The sequence below is a fragment of the Mastacembelus armatus genome, chromosome 19 (genome assembly GCF_900324485.2).
Source record: "Mastacembelus armatus chromosome 19, fMasArm1.2, whole genome shotgun sequence".
Lineage (NCBI taxonomy): Eukaryota > Metazoa > Chordata > Actinopteri > Synbranchiformes > Mastacembelidae > Mastacembelus > Mastacembelus armatus.
In genome coordinates this window covers 6,066,948-6,086,612 of record NC_046651.1, presented here as the reverse complement: position 1 = coordinate 6,086,612, position 19,665 = coordinate 6,066,948, and the positions used below count along the sequence as shown (strand labels likewise).

Genomic DNA, 19,665 nt, shown 5'->3' with positions numbered 1-19,665 from the left:
ACACAATGAGGAGCCAAACGATCCTCATTTGAGTTAAAATCAGTGTTTTTACTCTGAGGACAAGCTAAACTATTTGTCTCTGTGTGGAATGTAAGGAGCGCCGCTTCACGTGCGTAACGCGCCATCATCCAAACGCGCCGAAAAAGTGAGTAAATTCTATGATGAAGTTTGATATTTTGTGTCATTTCTCGGGGGCGTGCACATATTTACCTGGTTCACCTGAGATTATTTACATGTGAATAGTGGACAGTGTACAAGGCGGGACCGCATTACCTGTAATGAGGTGAGACAGGAAAAAACGGACTTCTCCTTACGTTCATACGGATTAAATAAAAAGTGATGATTTGTTTTTGACTTGAATTGTTTCACTCAAAAGAAAACATTTCAAGCTTTCTAGCCATATAATTCTTATTTTTATGAGCCAAGTATTCGCTGAGATTCTGGTTGTTTTATTTACGCGTCTGTGAAGAGAAATGGCAGAGACAGAAAAGTCCGAGAGCGCACCCTGTCGGCTTTCTTTATTTAAAAAAAGCACAACGTTTTGTTGTTATTATGATGGTATACCACTAAAACTAGACCCTTTACAGATTTGAATGATATACTTCTTTTATCTGTACGATCAGAATTGACGGAGTAATTTAAGTTTGTTTCGGCCTTATCAGAAAAAGATGCGTCAAAACGCGCCGGCGCGTGCGCGTGTTGCGAATTCTTGCTAAATACAAGCGCTCCTACTATTTCTACCCACCATCTTTTATTCTAACGCCACATAAGAATTCTGATCAAACAGCAAACAATATGATAAAGCAATAGAAACATTTGTAAAATGAATGGACGTGCAGTTTGTTACCTTCTGCGTGTGTCACATGGGTGATTTTTGCAGGATGCCAGATTAACACATTTTTTTTCCAATTTGAAGCATTATTTTAAATCCAAATAATATATCTGTCTTTCACTGTGTAATCACCTCAGATTTATTTTTTCACTTTAATAGTTCACCACTGACTTTTCAGGCTCTTACCTGTCTTGCCTTTATCTCCTTTTCTGTCGACCCTCATCCCTTTTTCACCCTTGCTTAAAGAACAAGTAAGGGTGTTCTGCAAGATTAGTTTTTATTTTATTATCATTGGCACAGCCTGTAGCACTCACATTATCTGGGGTTTCCTGATCCTAAACCTGGTGTTCCAGGAAGATAAAAACCGATATTCCAATGACATTTATTTATAAAGGCCAAGGTAGATACTGATATTTCTTAGAAGACAGACTTTTAACACTTGGGACTTTTGAAATTAAGTTTCATGCCATTAAATTGTAAAAGATTTGCTTAAATCTTTCGCCTGAATGTTATTTGTGGTCATAATACCTTTATAAATTTGAAAACCAAACTACTAAAACTGCATTTTAACATAAAATCAGTTATATATTTCTCTTATTTCTTTTTGGAGAACTGGGCACTGAGCATACAGCATGCAAACAAACAATCATATTCATTACACCCAAAGGAGACCTAAGTCACTGATTGCAAACAATGACCAATACAAGCAAAAGATGAGACAAACTCTAGGAACAAACTTGCAACTGGCAAAACCATGTATGAACATTTAAAGCAAAAAGCCACCACCTGACCTTGGGTTGCTGGTAGTGCTCCATGGACATGGTGATGACGTTGAGCCCTATGACGATGGTGATAAACAAGTCCAGGTAGTGGCTGGTGCACATCTTGTGGATGAGCAGCCGAGTGGGGGAGTAATCAGAGTAGTAGGGCTTACTCTGAGCTTCTGTTTGAAGTGGGAAAAGGTGGGGGTGGGGAGTTAGGGTGCAGGGAAGGGAGAGGAGGAGGAGAGGGAAGAGGAAGGGTGGTGTTCAAAAAGTGAGATGGGAGGTAATACACTGGGACACAGTACAATAGACCTGCTGAGAACTGGAGCCACCAAAGTTGCCTAAAAAATCTGTTAGAGAAACACCTTTTTGTACATGTAAACATAAAGTCACTCACAAAGTTGCATCATATCAAGAGATATGCAGAGAGCGATGTGAAGAGATCACAAAAGAGCCAAGTCACATAACGTACAAAGAGAAAGACCAACCCACACCCACAGTCATAACTAATGAAATCTTCTCTTTTCTGATCAACAGTTAGTTCTCCCCCAAGTAAACAGTACTCAATGTGACTGTGATACAGACTCCATGCAGGAGGTGAGGGTATTTCAGTCTGGAGATTTGGCCATGTCTTCCTCAGGCTCTGTGCTCATCATGTGACTCAACCTCTCTTTATCACTTTCACCACTCTCTGCAATATAACACAACACAGAAGAATTCCTCACTCATTGATCACTTCATCCCTCACCTCTCTCCTCCATTCAGTGGGAATGGATTGATGGACTGGAATCAGTTAGGATGAGGAGGAGGAGAGAGGAGGCTCGCTCTGTCTAGCACATTATCACTCCATCAGTGAAGGGGAGGTCGTAGTTCGCAAGGGAAAAGGAGCAATACAGACCCAAGTCCATTGGGTGTTGTAAGCTCCCTCCATGCCCAATTAACGCAGGTGTGTTAATAGCTGCAGCTGTGCTGGGATGATTCCCATGAGTTTGCATATGCGTGCAGTTCATCGTGTGTGCCTAGTGGTTTCCCAGTCGTACCAGTGAAACTCCACTCATACAACAGATCAGAGGATAAGACAGAAGTGTAAACAGTATGTGTTAAGAAAAAATATACCCATTCATTCCTGATATTTAATATATATCTGCATATTGACTGAAATTTACCCCCTGAGAAAAACGCTGCTATGTGCACAGTTAATATGAATGTGAAGCAGAGAATATTCTTAATTTGCCCTATAGTGTGTTCACTCTCAGCAACTGCAGTACTGCAAATCACCCTGAGAGCAATGGATTTCCTCTCTTGGCTAATCAGTCAACTATGCTTGACCTGATAATGGCATAACTTGTACCAGTGGAGCTAAGGTTATGTAAATGTACATTATCCTGAATTTATCAAGGCAAACATGAAAAAAGAATCGCCTTTGCACTGAGAGAAAATTAAAGCATGAGCAGAGACAACAGAAAACTGTCTTATTGCTACTAGTGCTACTGGTACTATAATATACAGTAATATGCTCTATACAGTATAAAGAGAGAGCATTAGGAAGCTGGCCTGTCTCTAATAAAAAAACATAAAAGCCTGGGTGTCACTGATGTTTTTTGGCAACGGTTTGCCTTCAACTTTATTCTCTGTTTGTGATGGGGAGTCATCTAGAGAGCTACTGTAAATTAGTGCCTGCAGGTACTGATTGATATTGACAACAGGGGAGATGAACCTGAGTACAGGTTGTGCGGGCTGAACCACTGGGCTGGTGGTGTTTGAGTTTGACAGCTTCTGAACTCCTACCAAGATGTGCGTGCCAGAAAGTGACAATAATTTGGCTTCTGGTGTGCTGGGTTTGGACTCTTCAAAATAAAGTGCTAAAACAGGCTGACATAAGCTGCACCAGTACCACTGCTGGTAAACTGCTTTGTTTGGCCTTTTCATCAGTTTTGCCCACCAAGCAGTGATAAACCAATTTTAGATAATCTCTGGTAAGACTCGCTACATGTCTTTTAATGGGAGTAGTTAGATATGGTATTATTATGGTTGATATTTTAGAATAATTAATTCTGCATTAATTCTAATATGAAGTGAGGGGAGAAAAGTTGAATGTTTAGAAATTATTCTCCTCTCCATTTTCTCTGTGGGGGAGAAAAGAGGAGGGCTGTTTCTGATGAGGAATTGAGTTTATGTCATTCCTGCTTTGAGTTAAACTGGCAGCACATACCTGGATAAGATATTCAGTGGAAGAATGAAGAAATTATTTAGCTCTTGTTCTCACATTCTCTTCCTCCATTTTTTCCACCTTCACTGCTATGACAGGTGCAGCCTCCTCTCTCAGCTCTGACATGTTTTTGAAAGGAAATGAGGACGGATGCAGAAGCAGAGAAGGGTCATGACCTGCAGACCTCTTTCTGCCTGCTCTCTGACCTCCACCCTCATATCTGACACCAACTCTGTGCACATTAAACAGACCATCCATTCATCTCGTGGGGAATTAGATCTCAATATATTTCTCAAATAACTGCACTACAGTCAGTCTCTAAGGGTATGATAAGGTGCTGCTTTTGTGTGTGTGGTTAAAACAGAATAAATGTAGTCTTTTTGTAAATGTAACACACAAAAACAAGCCTGGCTGTCCACAGCAATGGACAGCAATGATGGTATTTATGGCCAATGCCCACCAGAAAAGACAGCGCGGCAGCTATGTCACGGCTCCGTGAGATGATCCACTGTCATTCTAGCTAATGTCTTCTATAACCAGACCCACAGATTTCATTTGTGCTTTTTTGCTCTGTTCTCATTCTGTGCTAGTGGCATTTATTTTTGAATGTACATAAATGGCTATGATGATTTTAATTATTTTTTAAGTTTAATTTAGCAAAACTGGCATTTGTTCTCGTTTACATACACCCTTTTTCTGTTGTCCAACACCTAAACAAGCATTTAATAGTAACTTATAGGCAGTACATGTTAACAAGCAGTCAGTCCCACGGTGACAGATTAGGAGCTGCTAAATTTATTTATACCAGTGTTATAAAATCACTGACATTTAATATGAGTGATCACAGTAGGTGCCCAAGTGTCATCTTTTTAATGTCACACAGCACCAGACCTATACAGCACAGGTCTACTGTTGCTCTGCCTATTGCTGTCCGTTTTGGGGTGAATAAACTGCAGTTTAGTGGAGAATGGGCAATAAAACAAAGTAAAACAAAGAAAAAAAAAATGTACTAACAACTCTATTGAAATATAGGATTGTCACAAAGCATATGTTAGCAGAGCCAAATGAGCTGCAAACATGTATTTATGTTTGTAAAAAAAAAAAAATAATGAAGCATGACTAATGATGTGTGTGGTGGACATACATGACCGCCTGAAAAGTTTTTTTTGGACAGTGCGGTGGAGCCGTGACTAAGCTACTGTGCAAGAGGAATGTTTAGCAGACACATCTTGTGGATATTTGGGTTTAGGTTTACTGCATGACTTCACTGACTGTAAGGAGATCTAAAACCCCTGTTGAAAATCTGAAAAGCAAGAACAAGGAAAAACCAAAAGACACAAATAATTTCCTGTCCAGAAACAACCCCAAAAGCCATGTTCCCCCCCCCTTTTTTTTTTAAATCTTCCAGTGCACTCACCTTCCCCTTTTGTTGATACCTACACTTACTTCACCCTTGGCAGTGAGGATGGTAAGGGCTGAGGATTTGACCTGTGAGTTGCTTTTGGACATGGCCATGCTCAAAAACATAATCCATACATTTCCGAGGTGGTCTTTTTTTGGGAAATACAGACACAGTAAGGGTCCTTAGCTTGTGGGACCAATGAGCAGGAACACCACAGCACAGCACTATGGGTCTAGTGTGACTGTGTGGGTGAGCACAGGTTGGGTTGGACTGGATGTGTTAATTATGGGTCTGGAACACAGTGGACCTACAACTGACCAGAATATGGTGATCAAGTGAGGGAGTCTAGAGTAGACTGAAGTGGAAAAAATGCTGTGCCTGTCCATGACCTAAGAAACAGCATAAGACACTGTTATGATTTTAACTCATCGGTGTAATGGATACTACTTTGCTGGATCTCCTCTGAATGTGTCTAAAGGCTGTGGGTGTTGGATTGTTCCAGGGATTTATGGATGATTGGAATATTCAGGGTAAGAAGTGTGGATTGATATGGGTGATGGTAATGGATGCAATACAAGGAGTAAATGAGACTTCCTGGATGGAAGACCAGGGCATGGGCTGTAAAAACAGCAACAGAGCACTTTAAAGGTACAAGGTCTGCATGGAAATGAGTAAAATGTCAGTGATATATATTTTCACATTTCTGCAGCAATAGTTTTGGTTCAGTGCAGCAGCTGCTTTTATGCCCCTGTCCTTCATGTTCAATGGCTGAGTAGGAAACCTTGAGACTCAGTGTTTGCCAGGAAAAATGAATCAGCCTTTAATGTCAAGGACTGGATGTCCAATTTTTAAATCCAGCAAACACGGAGTCTAAAAAAAAAAACCAACCATAAACATAAACAGTCACTGTAAAACAATCAAAAATAGATTTAACTGGTGTTCCCGAATTCTCTGCTGCCTTGCTTAAATATCAGAGAGGAAAAAAGACATAAATAAGGACAAAAACAATAAAAATGGAGAAATTAATCAAAGAGGAAGTACAAGAGGAGCAGCAGAGCTAATTGAGGAGCCCAGAAGAAAAGAGACAAAGAAACAAAGAAACATGACAACATCCAAAATGACAGGGCATGGTAACAGACATTCATCTGCACGCTTTAACACACACACACTGAGCCGGTTCACATGGTAGGCTGATACACCTCTTTCTGAGTCATACTTGAGCAGGATGGACCATTTGAAATGGGGACTAAATGGTGAAGGCAAGTGACTGGACGGCGTGAGTGGAGGGCGGCGAAACAGGAATAACAGTGATGACAAGATACAGACCAATGGGAAGTTTTTTTCACGTTTCTCTCTCTGTTGAGTTCATGTTTATGCCCAGAGCAACAAAAAAAAAAAAGACTATGATCACTATCAACTACACACAAAACGTCTTTAATGTTTTAGCTTTCTGTGTGTTAAAGACATTTTAAATTCCAAGAGCTCAGACTAATTGAACAACATAATTTACCTTTCTGAGACTGTCCTATAGCTTCATGCAACATTGCCCATTAAAGCCACTCATCACTCAACACACTCATAAAGCAACTGCAATAAATCTTGAGTGTTGCACTTGAAACCAACAACTTACCACCACACATCTATTTCCAACACACTGATTTTTAGCACTGACAGTCAGAAATGGATACACAAAGGAGAAGATATGTCATTTAGATAAGCTACAAAATGTCACTTCACTACACAACCTCCAGAATCTAATAATTCTGATGAGTTTGAATCCATCAAAAGAACTTTGCCCTACTAGTTTATGCAGTGAAACAATATTGTACAGCAGTGCACAATACGGACTGAAAGGTATGCAGACATAAGGTGACTAAGACCTGATTAACTCCACTATCACTTCTCACTGACAGCTCACACTGCCACTACTGCTGTTTTTGACCACATTTAGCCATAGTCCAGCAACTAGGCTATTCTGTGGATTACAGTGAAATTTTGTACAGCCATACTGACTATTATACCCTTCTGACCTTCCCTCTAGTCACAATGAGATGACATTTTAGGGTTTTGAATAAAGGATCAACAAATATTGAATGGTTTGCTGTGAAATTTGCTTCAGTACACCATCCTCAGGGACTCATTTAATTGATTTCATTTGTCCAAATGGGTGGAGATGTAATCAACAAATGAAACATACCTAAGAAATTTGGCTATTTCGTCATGCTTGAGCTGGGGCCACAAAATTTGGCTTAACAGACCTTCCAACTCCAGGGAGACACACTAAAGCCATCTTAGAGCAGCAATATATGTGTTATTGGAAAAAACCACCAGTATTACTGTAAAATAATATGCCAACAAGGATGTATGTGACTATGTGCACAAAAGATTGCACAGAATTTTGTGTTCAACAATCATAATGTACTGTATGTCCTCATATATAGTCATGCCCAGCTGGAATTAATCACACTGCATTTCTACATTTCTACTCTCTCTCTGTCCTGGATCTTATACACACACATACTGTACACAAATGCTGAGACAGAAATTTTGGACCCTGCATGTCTCTTTCATCACAACCTTCAAGTACGAGGCTCTCTGCCACTGCATGCTGTTTTGTCTTGACATCTCCATAGATGAAATATTCATAGAGAAAGTTTCCAACATGAAACATTCATAGCAAGTGTTGTTGAGGCTTTTTTCCTCCCACTAATTTCTTGTAGCATTTCAGTCCAACTAAGTAATTAGTGTGTGCTCTTTCACAGCAGTTAAAGCAATTATTAATATTAAAACACTGCCTTCCGGGGTGATTCATTAACTTTATTACGCATATTACTTTGGATTTTTCTTCTCGGGTATATCAACAATCCATCAGTTTCTTTTCCCGCCTATTCAGTACATATCTATCATCAGCCATTCATTCTGCCAACATGATTACAGGTTTATAGATGAGCTAATATATTTAATGTTTCCAGGAGGTAGGAGAGTTCCATAAGGTAGCTTACTAAACGAAGTAACATAAATACATCATGTGGTGGAGTTCAACTCTGCTATAACAATTTAGGCTGTCAGTTGGTGGGCGGAAAGAAGGGTACAGTGCATAACATCAGGAAACCTGGACACACATTCCCAAGCAGTTGCAATAACATAGCTTGCAGCTGCTGATATCAGTCCACAAAGTACATATACATAAACAAAAGATTCATCATATTTAACACCTCTCTTACTTTTACATCTCTGTGGGATGACGCTTTTTACATCTCTGAGCATCTCAGAGACTTCTTGGCATTTCGCAGTTTCTCTTTTACCCTCACTTCCTATTTCTACATTCCCTTTCCCTCTGAGATTTATTACCTCCTGCCCTTCTCCCTATCTCTTACTCACCCTCTCCCCAATGAACTGATGTTATTAATTGCATCTCTACATCAGAGGCATAGAAGAAAGAAAGAGGCAATGTGAAACTTCCATTTGATTCAGCTCTGTTAGCTCTGACCTAGATGCAGCAAGGGATTTGGCCTGGCTGGTTTTTGTGTGTCTCCTTGTGTGTGTTTGTCAGATGCTGTATTATATGAAGAACAGCTATTCATGGATGTTAAGTAGCTTTGCATCTACCCATACTTATGTCATCTGGACGTATGTGTGTCTGTGTTTGGAAAGCTATGTATGAAAGGATGATCCTATTGTCATCAACTTGTTGTCTGTTAGCTGTGCACAGACAACACAGATTAACACCATACCTGGTGTTGGGATGGATGGCACACTGTGTGCGTCAGCTGCTGACACCATTATCTGCAACTGTAAGCTTGCTTTTGCAAGTGGGAGGCTAATATACATGAAACTGAAGTATTTCTTATGTATTCTAAAACCGACTCTGATATAGGGACTTAGACTATGTTTCAGCTTAGCATAATGTGTGGGCTTAAAAATGTTCAGAAGGTTGGAAAACTGTGAACCACAAAGTATAACTGACCTGCATTTGGTGCTATTATAAATTCAAAAAGCTATTTTTGGAAAAGGAATTCTTCAAAAACTAAATGTAGGACTGAAGCTTTTTAATTAGGTTTAATATGAGCAGATGTCTCCAAGCTGTAATTCAAATTAGTCGATTCATCCCTTGTTTTATTACTTATATAATGTTGTTCATATTTGTGATTTGCAATAAGGAAGAAAATCCAATAGCTAAATAAATTTAATCACAGATGAATGTGACTCAGTCTTGGAAGCTTCTTATGAATATATTATATAATATGCTCACTTTGTGAAAGCAGGCAACAGATTATGATACACCAGCTGAAGACAGCCAAATACAAATCGCACTGTGCTGTGTCTTAACTCTATGTAGAAGTCTGCTAACTTACAGAATACAATGTGTTGTATAACCAACTTGATGAACAGTTTGATTCTCATAGAACATCTGCAAAGCCATTTTAAAAATTAGCACCATGTACATCCATATTTATTACTCTGCGGTCTTTTTCATTACTGCCACCAATATAAAATCAATAAGTTGTCAAAACTTGTAATTGAAGTTTGATAAACAGAACATAGAACCTAGATTAAACAAACAACTAAATTAACACAACTAGCTGGCCTTAAGGTTGACTGAACTGAAAAAGTAGTTTCCTCAGCTTGCTAGGTTATTAACCAGGCTATGATTATTAAGACTGGTGCCCTGTTTTGTTTTTAATGCATAAAAATACACATTACATGTGGGTGAAATGATCTACCATTGTAAATGCAATAAAATGCAGCAATGTTTTGATAAAAGCATGGAACTGTTATAAAGTAACCCTGGATGTAAACTAAGCACATTCTTCCAAAATGGGCTGCAAATGATTCATGAAGAACATTCATTCAGCAAATTTAAGGCTGTGAGGATACACATGATGTGTACTTTTGAGAAACAGTGTGTGTAGATACAACTTTGTGTATTAAAAGCCTCCACAGGGTACCTTTAAGGTTGTGCTTTGATCGAGGTCACCGGCTGTGTGCACTCAGCTGGCTAACATACAGAAGACATGAGTGTAAAAATAGCAGGGGCAAACTATTGTTGACGCAGAGTGGGAGACTGATTTACAGAAAGCTGTAGGGAACATTGATGGTCTAGCATACACTAGACTTGAAAATTGATCACTACAAAAGATGCATCTTTTAAATAAGTGAATTTCCAAAGCAACAAGAGACTACCAACAGACATGGACCCAGGGCCAAAACTTTGTAACCTAAAAAACTTAAATGGTTCAACTCAAAAGTAATAGTCCTGGAAATAACTTATCAAACAAACAACTGAATTAACATTCCTAACAGTGTGAGAACAATAAATAAGAAGATGACAAATGTACTTAGCCACTTTTGCCTGTTTTCATAGTGTTTTAGGTATATACATCATTTTGTCTAAGCACTTTCCTTCCTGATAAGATGGCTGTTAGGGGTGTGATAACAGAGCATTATGACAGAGTGAAATCTTGTGAGGGCTGACCTAGTAAGAGCTGCTTGGGCTACAGTCTTGATCTACTAAGCCTGTCCAAGAATTCGATGGCCATCTGTTGACAAGGCTGAACCACAGTTTTCTCAGGCTGACTTATAAAAGGGATACCAGCACAAACATAAAAACTGACAAGAAATTCAAACTCATATCCTCAGCACATGAAGGAACTTTCAATATAACAGAACATCTAACTTCAGTCTGTGTCAGTTGCTTTCACTGGTCTTAGCTCTCCTTTCTGTTTCTAACTCCATTATCCCCTCCTTTATTTAGATACCATTCAATACTGTACCACATGACTATATATCAATAATATAGTGAGGAGTAAACCTAAACAACCTTTACACAACTGATAAACACACAATATGTGCCACATTAACACTATGAGCAGACAATTTATTTAATTAATTTTACAGTTATTTGTTTAGTCAGCACTATCTCTTAGGAATTACATTGACATACTATCTGTAACTGAAAAGACTCTTGGGAAGAAATGTAATATTGTCAGGAAAATGTTTTTTTTTTATCTATATAATGAGGAAATATTTAAGATACATGTTAAGCTGCAAAATGACAATATATTTAATGTTTTTTTATTGTTATTTCAAGGCATCTTAAAGAACTTGGTTAAAATTAAAGAAAGACTGTGGTTGGGTTTAATATTGTCACTACACAACATTCTTTTCTAATCAAAACCACAATGTTTCTCCAACCTGATTTTGTTGTCATAAAACTAACCAAATATTAAGCTCAGGATATGAACATCAGTCTCTAGTGTCAAAGTCTTGGTGTTTGTACACCCACTGTCCACCTCTGCCCAGTACACCCTACCATGGATCACTACAACAGTGTTTCCTGGTTAGAGTTACATCTTTTCTAGCAGAAAAAGCACATAAAAGATCATACTTTAGGCCCTGGGACATTTAATAAGCAACTAAACAAAAAATACCAATAGTCGATAATGATAGTATTAGTTTCAGCCTTAAAGGCATAGCACATTATGGATTTCCAAATGGCTAATTCAAGGGTTACCTAATTTACGATTACACCTTGTCACACAAATGTGTGTTTTAAATACCGTAAAAATGTACGTTGCAATGTTATGTGTACTGTATATTGTAGAAAGTTTTTGAGTGACAGAGTTGAGTGTAAGTGGTACTACCTATACTGCTACACACAGCCACCTACGACTCATGCAGAGTATCTTGTATCATTACTCTGATACAAGTTACTGTCTGTCAAAATTTCTCTCTGAAGGCTCAGTGAGGGACAGGAACAGAGGAAATAAAATGAAACTATAGTTACAATTTGCAGCATATCTCAGTGCAGTATATGGTGTCTTCTGATCTGTCTGCTACAACTAGCTGACTCTGACCGCAGAATGCATGACTCAACACAAGTCAACTAAGTAAAAAGGGATGTGTGTGTGTAATCTCTATGTGTGCATTTTTAACTTTGTGTGAGTGTGTGTAGCTCAATGCGCCTGCATGTCTACCTCTGTGTATGTGTACGTTGTGTATGTACCATTTCAACCTCTTGTTTCTCCAGTCACATCAGTTCAAATCCACCTCCTATATGACTTTTGCAAAGCAGAAGGCAGGGCTAACCTACAGGCTGTATTTTGACAAAGGTTAGATAACCTATAGCTATTGAAGCTGGAAATTAGATGACGTAGTAAAGTAGGAGGTGCATATTAGGAAAGAGGAGAATTAGGAAATTTACGATTTTACCACAGGAGTTTAGGTTTTGTTATCAAACCTAACCAAGTTGTTTCTAAACCTAAGCCTATTAAAAACTGGCAGCAACCATAGTCATTTGTTTTGTAAGAGTTTCCATGACATTAAAGGCCTTGCAAATATGCCATAAATTACACATATCATCATTTAGGCTATGGAGGACCTGTTGGAAGGAGCAATGACTGTAGAAGGTATGACCCTGGGGCTACATACTGCCCTGTCCTAGTGTCAGTGTTGAGCTTTGACTGACACTACAAGCATATTAGAGAGAGTCTGTGTTGGTATCTGTTTAAGGAGGGACAGAAACTAATTAAATTGGAGCAGAAAATTTGTTTACACAAAATATATCAATGCAATATACTAACAAACCTTTGTCTGTTTATGTAGATGATAAATAATACTAATAAGTTACTAGTTACTCTCTAAGTCTACAGGTTTGGTGTGATTACATGTCTCTCATATGCATGACTATAGTTGTTCACATACAAACCTACTGTGCATGACAGACATGCAAGCCCACACACTAAAGCACCTCATTCTTGGAGTCCTGACCCCTCTAACACAAAGTGTATGGATGCTGTATTTTATGTGTGTGTGTTATGTTCAGGCAGTTAAATTTGGTAACAATTACATTGCTATATATAGGATCAACAAAGGGGTGTCGGGGTCCTGCTCACTCTTCAGTCAGTCATCCAGACTGATAGGAGGAGGGATTTGGGGATGAAAGCTGCTCCTGCATATTTTACAACCTGTTCTGCAACCATCTGGTCCTTGCTACACTGCACAAACAAACTCTGCACATACAAATAGAGTCATGTACAGTCAGGTTCACCTTCCAAGAACATAGCCTGATTTAACACACATTACACCTGGTAAAATACTTAATGTTCAAACAAAGGCGAAGGCATAAGCACAAATATTCACTCACAGAATCCCATAATGTTCATTTGTGAAAGGGTCATCATTATATAACATATAGCTCTCAGTAGCTCCCACTGATCTTAACAATACATTAACCTGATTGCCATGGAAACTACAGTAGGTACCATAATTTGACCACACGTGCCAGCAAACCAGTTAGACTGGTCAGACATTCTTGAGATGACCTTTATGCCCAACAAGAGCCCACTGCTGTTAACAAACTTTCTGTGGTCTCACTTAATAACATCTTGTCCTGCTGTGACCTTTGTATACAGTGTGGTAGAGAAAATCAGCCATAAGGCTGAAATGAGTTTATGGAGTTGGCAAGTGCCTTAATTCTATTTTAGGCTATGATTTAATAATGGTGTCCCACTGATGCACAGCTGATAAACTAGAAATAGATTGTTTTCCACCAAAGAAAATATTTAAATTGTCTTAGGTCAAACAAGATAATTGGAACTTGAGAAGTTGGGTTATCAGCTAAAAACTGTGATTACATTCCCATATTTTAGCACAGTCCATCTTAAATTAAGCTTTCAAGACCAGCAAACACAATAACACAATGTTCTTAATGGAATTTCTGTGGTCAAGTGCTCTTTAATCAAGGCCAGTGACCTTTAAAACAGGGCATTATTAAAAAATATTAGCAGCAGAAAGAATCTGTGGGATGACGCGCACGCCGTCTAAACCAGCAAAGGTGAAACCGAGATATATAAACACGTACCTGAGGTCCATAAACCCACAGTCGCAGCCCCTGGAGGGCGGAGCTCCCAGCGAGTGAGTCCCTTCCTACGAAACAGCGAAAAGCGCGCGAGAAGAAAAGAGAACCTCGGCTGACGCCGGAATATATATATCGCCTCTGGGGGTCATCCGGGGTCACAGGTGACGTTTTTGATCTAATTATAATAAAAACTGCGCATGTGCGAAGGGAACATTCAGTGCTAATATTAAATGCTGAGAGGTCAAATAAGCACGAAACACAATCAGATGATCAGAAAGGTTAGGTACCTATATTTCAAGTGTTTGTTCAAAATATAGAATTTGGCTATACTGATGGTCATCATGGCTCCAGGGGTGCGAGCATCATTCTGTCACTGGAAGTACTGGTAGGATGACCATGAAAACACATTCCTGCTACCCAGAGGATAAAGGAGAGTTTGTGATCTCTTAACCTTTTATTTTTCTCCATCAACAGCTTGAAATTTCAATTTGTCCAGAGCAAATAATTGACATCTGAATCAGCCTTAGCTGTACTTGTGTTAACCACTAATTAGCATACATTAGGATGCTAACATGGTAACTAAGAGAGGTAGCTCTGTACCACTAAACGTAGGACTGGCTTCACACTAGATGATTTTATGCCCAATTTTGGGCTCAGCTCAAATGTTCTTATTAGGGTTTTGTTACAACCTGTCTGAAAGTCAGACTACTCTTGTTTTTACTTTGCCACATGTTATTGTTGCAATGTCATTGGATGAACAGAAAAGATTAAAATGAAAGCAAGGACCTTGTCACTATAAACTGGAATTACAGTTTTAAATGTCCGCTGAAGGACCAGTATCCTTGGTTTATGATAAAAAACATGCTCTGGAATCCTTCATTTCAAAACTCACCATTGCCCGTCTCAGATTAGTGCCCTCTCCTTGCCATCCTAACTAAACCAAAGTCACCTGCTCTTGTGGGGTTGGTGCATCGGTGCAGTGCTGTGGACAGTGGATGGGTTGTGGACGGCGTGGAAGAGTTGTGAAAGACAAAGCAACGACAGAGAAAACAGGTAACAGCATGTCCAGTAGACTGAAGGCTGATGGGAGAGAGGCAGGGGGGCGGGGACGCAGGATGGGGCCCTACCTCCCATGATCATTAAACTTAGAACCCAAGCCACCATGGTGGGTGGTCGTGGTCAGTGGTGGTGGGAGGTTTAAAAGGGACACACAGAACATGCTGGAAACTCTGTACCTTTCAAAGTGCCTTCAGAGAGGGCCCAACTCACCCCCGGAACCAATATATCTAGAGGAATGAGACCATGTTAGTCAGGGAGAAGCAGAAGAAAGCAAGAACCAAGGAGGAAGGATAGCTGAGTAAGAAACAGGAGAGAGTTAAAGAGAGAGAAAGAGGGAAAGAGGGATGGAGTAAGGCCAGAAGGAAGCGATGAAAGATAAAGCTGGTTTATGTCCCTAGATCTTGTCTTTCCAGTGATTCTGAGTCCAGTTCTTTGGATTAACACACTTTTTGTTTGCAACGATCAAGAAGCCTTTTGACTCTCAAAACAAAGTTCTCAACCCAAAGGAGATGTCTACAACCAACCTAACAAACAATAGTTACTTATCTGTGAGAATTCTTGCCTGTTTGTGTTTTGTTCACCCTAAACAACAGCATGAGTAAAAAAAAAAGGTTTCCTGGTCAAAAATTAGATAGCCGGAATAAAAGAAGACATACTTTTCAACAACAAAAAAAAGGGAAACAAACTTTGAAACTGTGTGACTTCAATAAAAATGGAAGGGTCTCTTGAACTATAAAGCGTACTGTATATGTGTCTGCTGAGGTTTCTTCATTGGTCAGATACCCTTGGCAGGCATCTCCTGAAAAAGGAAGATCAGTGTCCATCTGTATTTCTCAAGAGTTGCATGATAACACTCCAGTTATCAAAATAATGATCATATCAAGAGGGAATCGGGGATTTTTCTGGTTTTAAGAAACCAGTAGTAGTGTCCACTGCTCCTTATACAACTCTAAACTTGGAATAGCTTTGCCCCTTACAGAGAACTGCAAGTTCAGGCTAGCAGAGGCTAACACTGGTATTTTTGGGCACAGGAGGCAGTGGAAAGAATAAAAACCAAACCAAGCAATTTGTCACTAACTCCTAAACAGCCGGAGGAGAGGGGGACAGGCAGGGAATTCCAAGTTCTACAAATCTACAAACCCAACATGATCTCAGATCTTAACTACAAGAAAACTAAGGGGAACTCTTCCTCTTTTTCTTCCAGGTTTTTGTCTATCCCTCCCCCTACGGCTGTACTAAAACACATGCACAAGAGGGGAAGGGAGGGGGGTCACCTTCTTTTTGACTGGGGCAGTTAAATGACCAACAACTCCCCTCCCTCTAGCTCTCTATAGTCACCACCATGCAAGCCCCGTCAGTCAGTACTTACTGGGCATGCTCCAAGGGGCCATCCCAAGCACGGCGTCTACATTACCAGGCAAGGTCAGGGAGGAGGGAAAAGTAAAGGGTCTAAACCTGTGGTCAGCTGCTCTCGCTCTGCAATCCATCAGATAATGGAAGCTTTTCTTAACCTCCAACTTTATCAATTTACTGCAGGAGCCTCCACAACCTGTAGCAGAGTGTGCAGAGCCAAAATAGGTGACCACCGGACTGCAACAAAAACTAGCCAGAGGGCTAATGAAGAGAGGAAAATAGGATGGTTAAGGGAAAAGGGAGGGTTCTATTGCAGACTAGTCACTATTATTGGTGCTAGTTCACTAATTGCGTTCTTCAAAATTGGCCAAACCAAATCAATAAGCAAAAAGAAAAAAAGGCTCAGGCTCAAATCAAGCAGGACTCAGAAAGATGTGGAAAGACTACCGACCAGCCAGCTCCTTCTCCTTACTCCGTCTCTTTTTCTCCATGCGTTTCAGTCTCTTCTCCTCCCTGCGCTTGGCCTCCTCGGCCTCCTGGTGGCGGCGGCACTTGTGGAAGTTCTCCACCACCACACCCACAAACATGTTGAGCACGAAGAACGCCACGATCAGCAAGAAGGAGATAAAGTACAGCAGCATCCATGGGTTGTAGTTCATTATTGGCTGAAACATACACAGGATAAATTACAGATATCAGAAGCTTCTTTTAGTGTATCTGTGTATTCAATTCTAACTCAGAAACGGCTAATAACACTAATCAGTAAATACTTTGCATTGATGACCCTAAATGATTTTCTTCAACTACAGTTAGGTAAAATGACATGTGTCCTGGACTTGTTTAACAGCCCTAATACATTTATACATTTCTGTGTACAAACAGATTTACCTGTTGATCAACTCCTACAGCATCCAGTCCATCATACATAATGTCCACCCATCCATCTTTTGATGCCAGAACAAACAGAGACATCAATGCCTAAGAGAGTAAAGGAAGAAATATGCATTAATACTGACAAAGAGCTTATAAAACATCCACACTGAAACAGTTCATCACAGCATTAGTGACTTTCTATTTATTGATCAGAGATGCTACTATTTCTTAAACTGTACCTGTCCAAGGTTGTCAAAGTTGTATTTGTGTCTGACCCATTTGTTGTTGGCCTGCAGACAGTCTGACTTGTTAGTGATGTTCCTTACATCCTCTCCCTGACAAATGAAGAACTTCCCCTTAAAGAGCTGGGGAAGGAAAACACAGACATGCCCTTTATATGACAGTGAAGCTCAACAGGACTCTGATTGTTAATTTTCAAGTTGTGTTTACATGATCAACTTCCGTGTTCATTCGAAAAAGAAGAACTTCATAACTGATAATAAATCTACCTGAACACATAACACAGAATTACCACCTGCTGTTGTGCTTCTTCTATCTTTTTATAACTTTATTTAATTATTTAATTACAACAGCAAAGTTTTGCACTTCTCTTTGGAACTGAACATGTAGAATTTAATTTTAAGTAAAATTAATAAAACTAATTTAATATCATTTATGGATTATTTTGTCTACAGTCAAAACTGAACCTGTGGTGCTCCCTGTCAAAGATGACTTTTATTAGATAAGGAAGAACATAGAGATAAACTTTTTACTCATAAAAACTTTACTTCATTACAGAAAACATTGCATAGCAATAGAAATAATATCAGTGCCACTAAAACATAAAAAAAGGGTCAGGATTCACATTCTATTAAGAAATCAAACACAACAATGCTCCTGCACATCAATGGTAATGTGTGATGATTTTTATGTGGCTTATAAAAAATGATGCTCATTTTTACGTTTTGATGCACCTTTTCCTGGGAAGTTTCGAAACCATGTTTTGTGTGAAGACCACATTTGTAAATGTTTATCCTCCATTTATCCCTTTTGTTGTGTTGATAATGTTTTTCAAAACAGTTCACATATGACAATATATGAAATGTTTGGTGGCATGGAAAAATGCCTGACCAGACACTGGATGCTATCAACTAGAAATGGATGGATTTCTGGATCTGAAATGTCAGCACCCCAAGAAATCTCTATATACCAGAGCTACAAGAGAGGTATTATTATGTTAATATATTATAATGTTATTATACAAAATGTTATTATACAAAATGTATAATAATTTGGTATGCACATTGGCGTTTCTGGGAAATGCAAGGCTGAAAGGTGTACGAGTTTGTGCACACTTATTTAAGAGCATAGGAATTAAAATCTCTTCATTTGATGGATGGACATGTCCCTAAACTTTCAGTGTTATAGACTGCTCTCAACCATAGTCTCAGCCATTCACTTACTAAACATCAAACACTGACAGAATTTGTCTTGATCCTCTCACTCACCTGAACTCCCAGGATTCCAAAGATAATAAAGAAAGCACAGCAGATGACCACAATATTCCCAATGGGCTTCAGTGACGACATCAGGGTCTCCACCACCAGCTTTAGTCCTGGTGCTCTGCTGATCACACTGAGACACAACACATACAGTGTAGTCAGATATTAGTGCATGGCATGTGCATATCTGTGTCTGTGCAGGACACTCCAGTACAGCTCAGACCAGATGGAGCAGGGATGCCTGCAGCCTCCTAACCTGCAACTATCTCACAGTCCCACATACCCCCACCCTGTGCACAAACACACATTTACACTTTACATACACACAGTTTTTTTCTTGATTTCCCTTGTTTCTCTTTCTCTGATGTGAACACATTTCTGAATGAAAACACCTGTTGGCTCAGACAATTTTCTCATTGTCTCATTCTCCTTTAAAAGATCTCCTTTTACTTTTACACCTTTTTCTGCCTCATTTTATTTTTGCACTAAAGCAAACAGACACACCTAATTAAATGGACTGATGAGGATGTTTAATTAGTGCCAGCATGGCACCTGGCACTGCAGCTGAGCTTCTTAGTGCACATGCACACACACACACACACACACACACACACACACACACACACACACACACACACACACACACACACACACACACACACACAGGAAACATGAACATACAGAGCACAGGCACATACACATACCAAAGTCAATATGAAGTGAAACGATGACACATGAATAAGGCCTAAAAGAGAAAAACAAAGCCATCCAGTCAAAGAGTCTGTTGAAATGATAATCTGCTCAGATTTTG

The 19,665-nt window shown here is 39.4% G+C and overlaps 1 protein-coding gene across 1 annotated transcript in view; it reads right to left on the bottom strand.

Annotated features, from left to right (window-relative positions):
* Positions 1 to 19,665, bottom strand: part of cacna1g (calcium channel, voltage-dependent, T type, alpha 1G subunit) — a 142,389-nt gene that overhangs the window by 22,263 nt on the left and 100,461 nt on the right. Inside the window, exons 21-25 of the mRNA XM_026315914.1 lie at positions 18,861 to 18,987; positions 17,592 to 17,717; positions 17,368 to 17,457; positions 16,952 to 17,144; positions 1,624 to 1,775 (exon numbers count right to left, since the gene is read on the bottom strand). Of these exons, the coding sequence (XP_026171699.1) occupies positions 1,624 to 1,775; positions 16,952 to 17,144; positions 17,368 to 17,457; positions 17,592 to 17,717; positions 18,861 to 18,987 (688 nt within the window). The remainder of the gene's footprint in view (positions 1 to 1,623; positions 1,776 to 16,951; positions 17,145 to 17,367; positions 17,458 to 17,591; positions 17,718 to 18,860; positions 18,988 to 19,665) is intronic.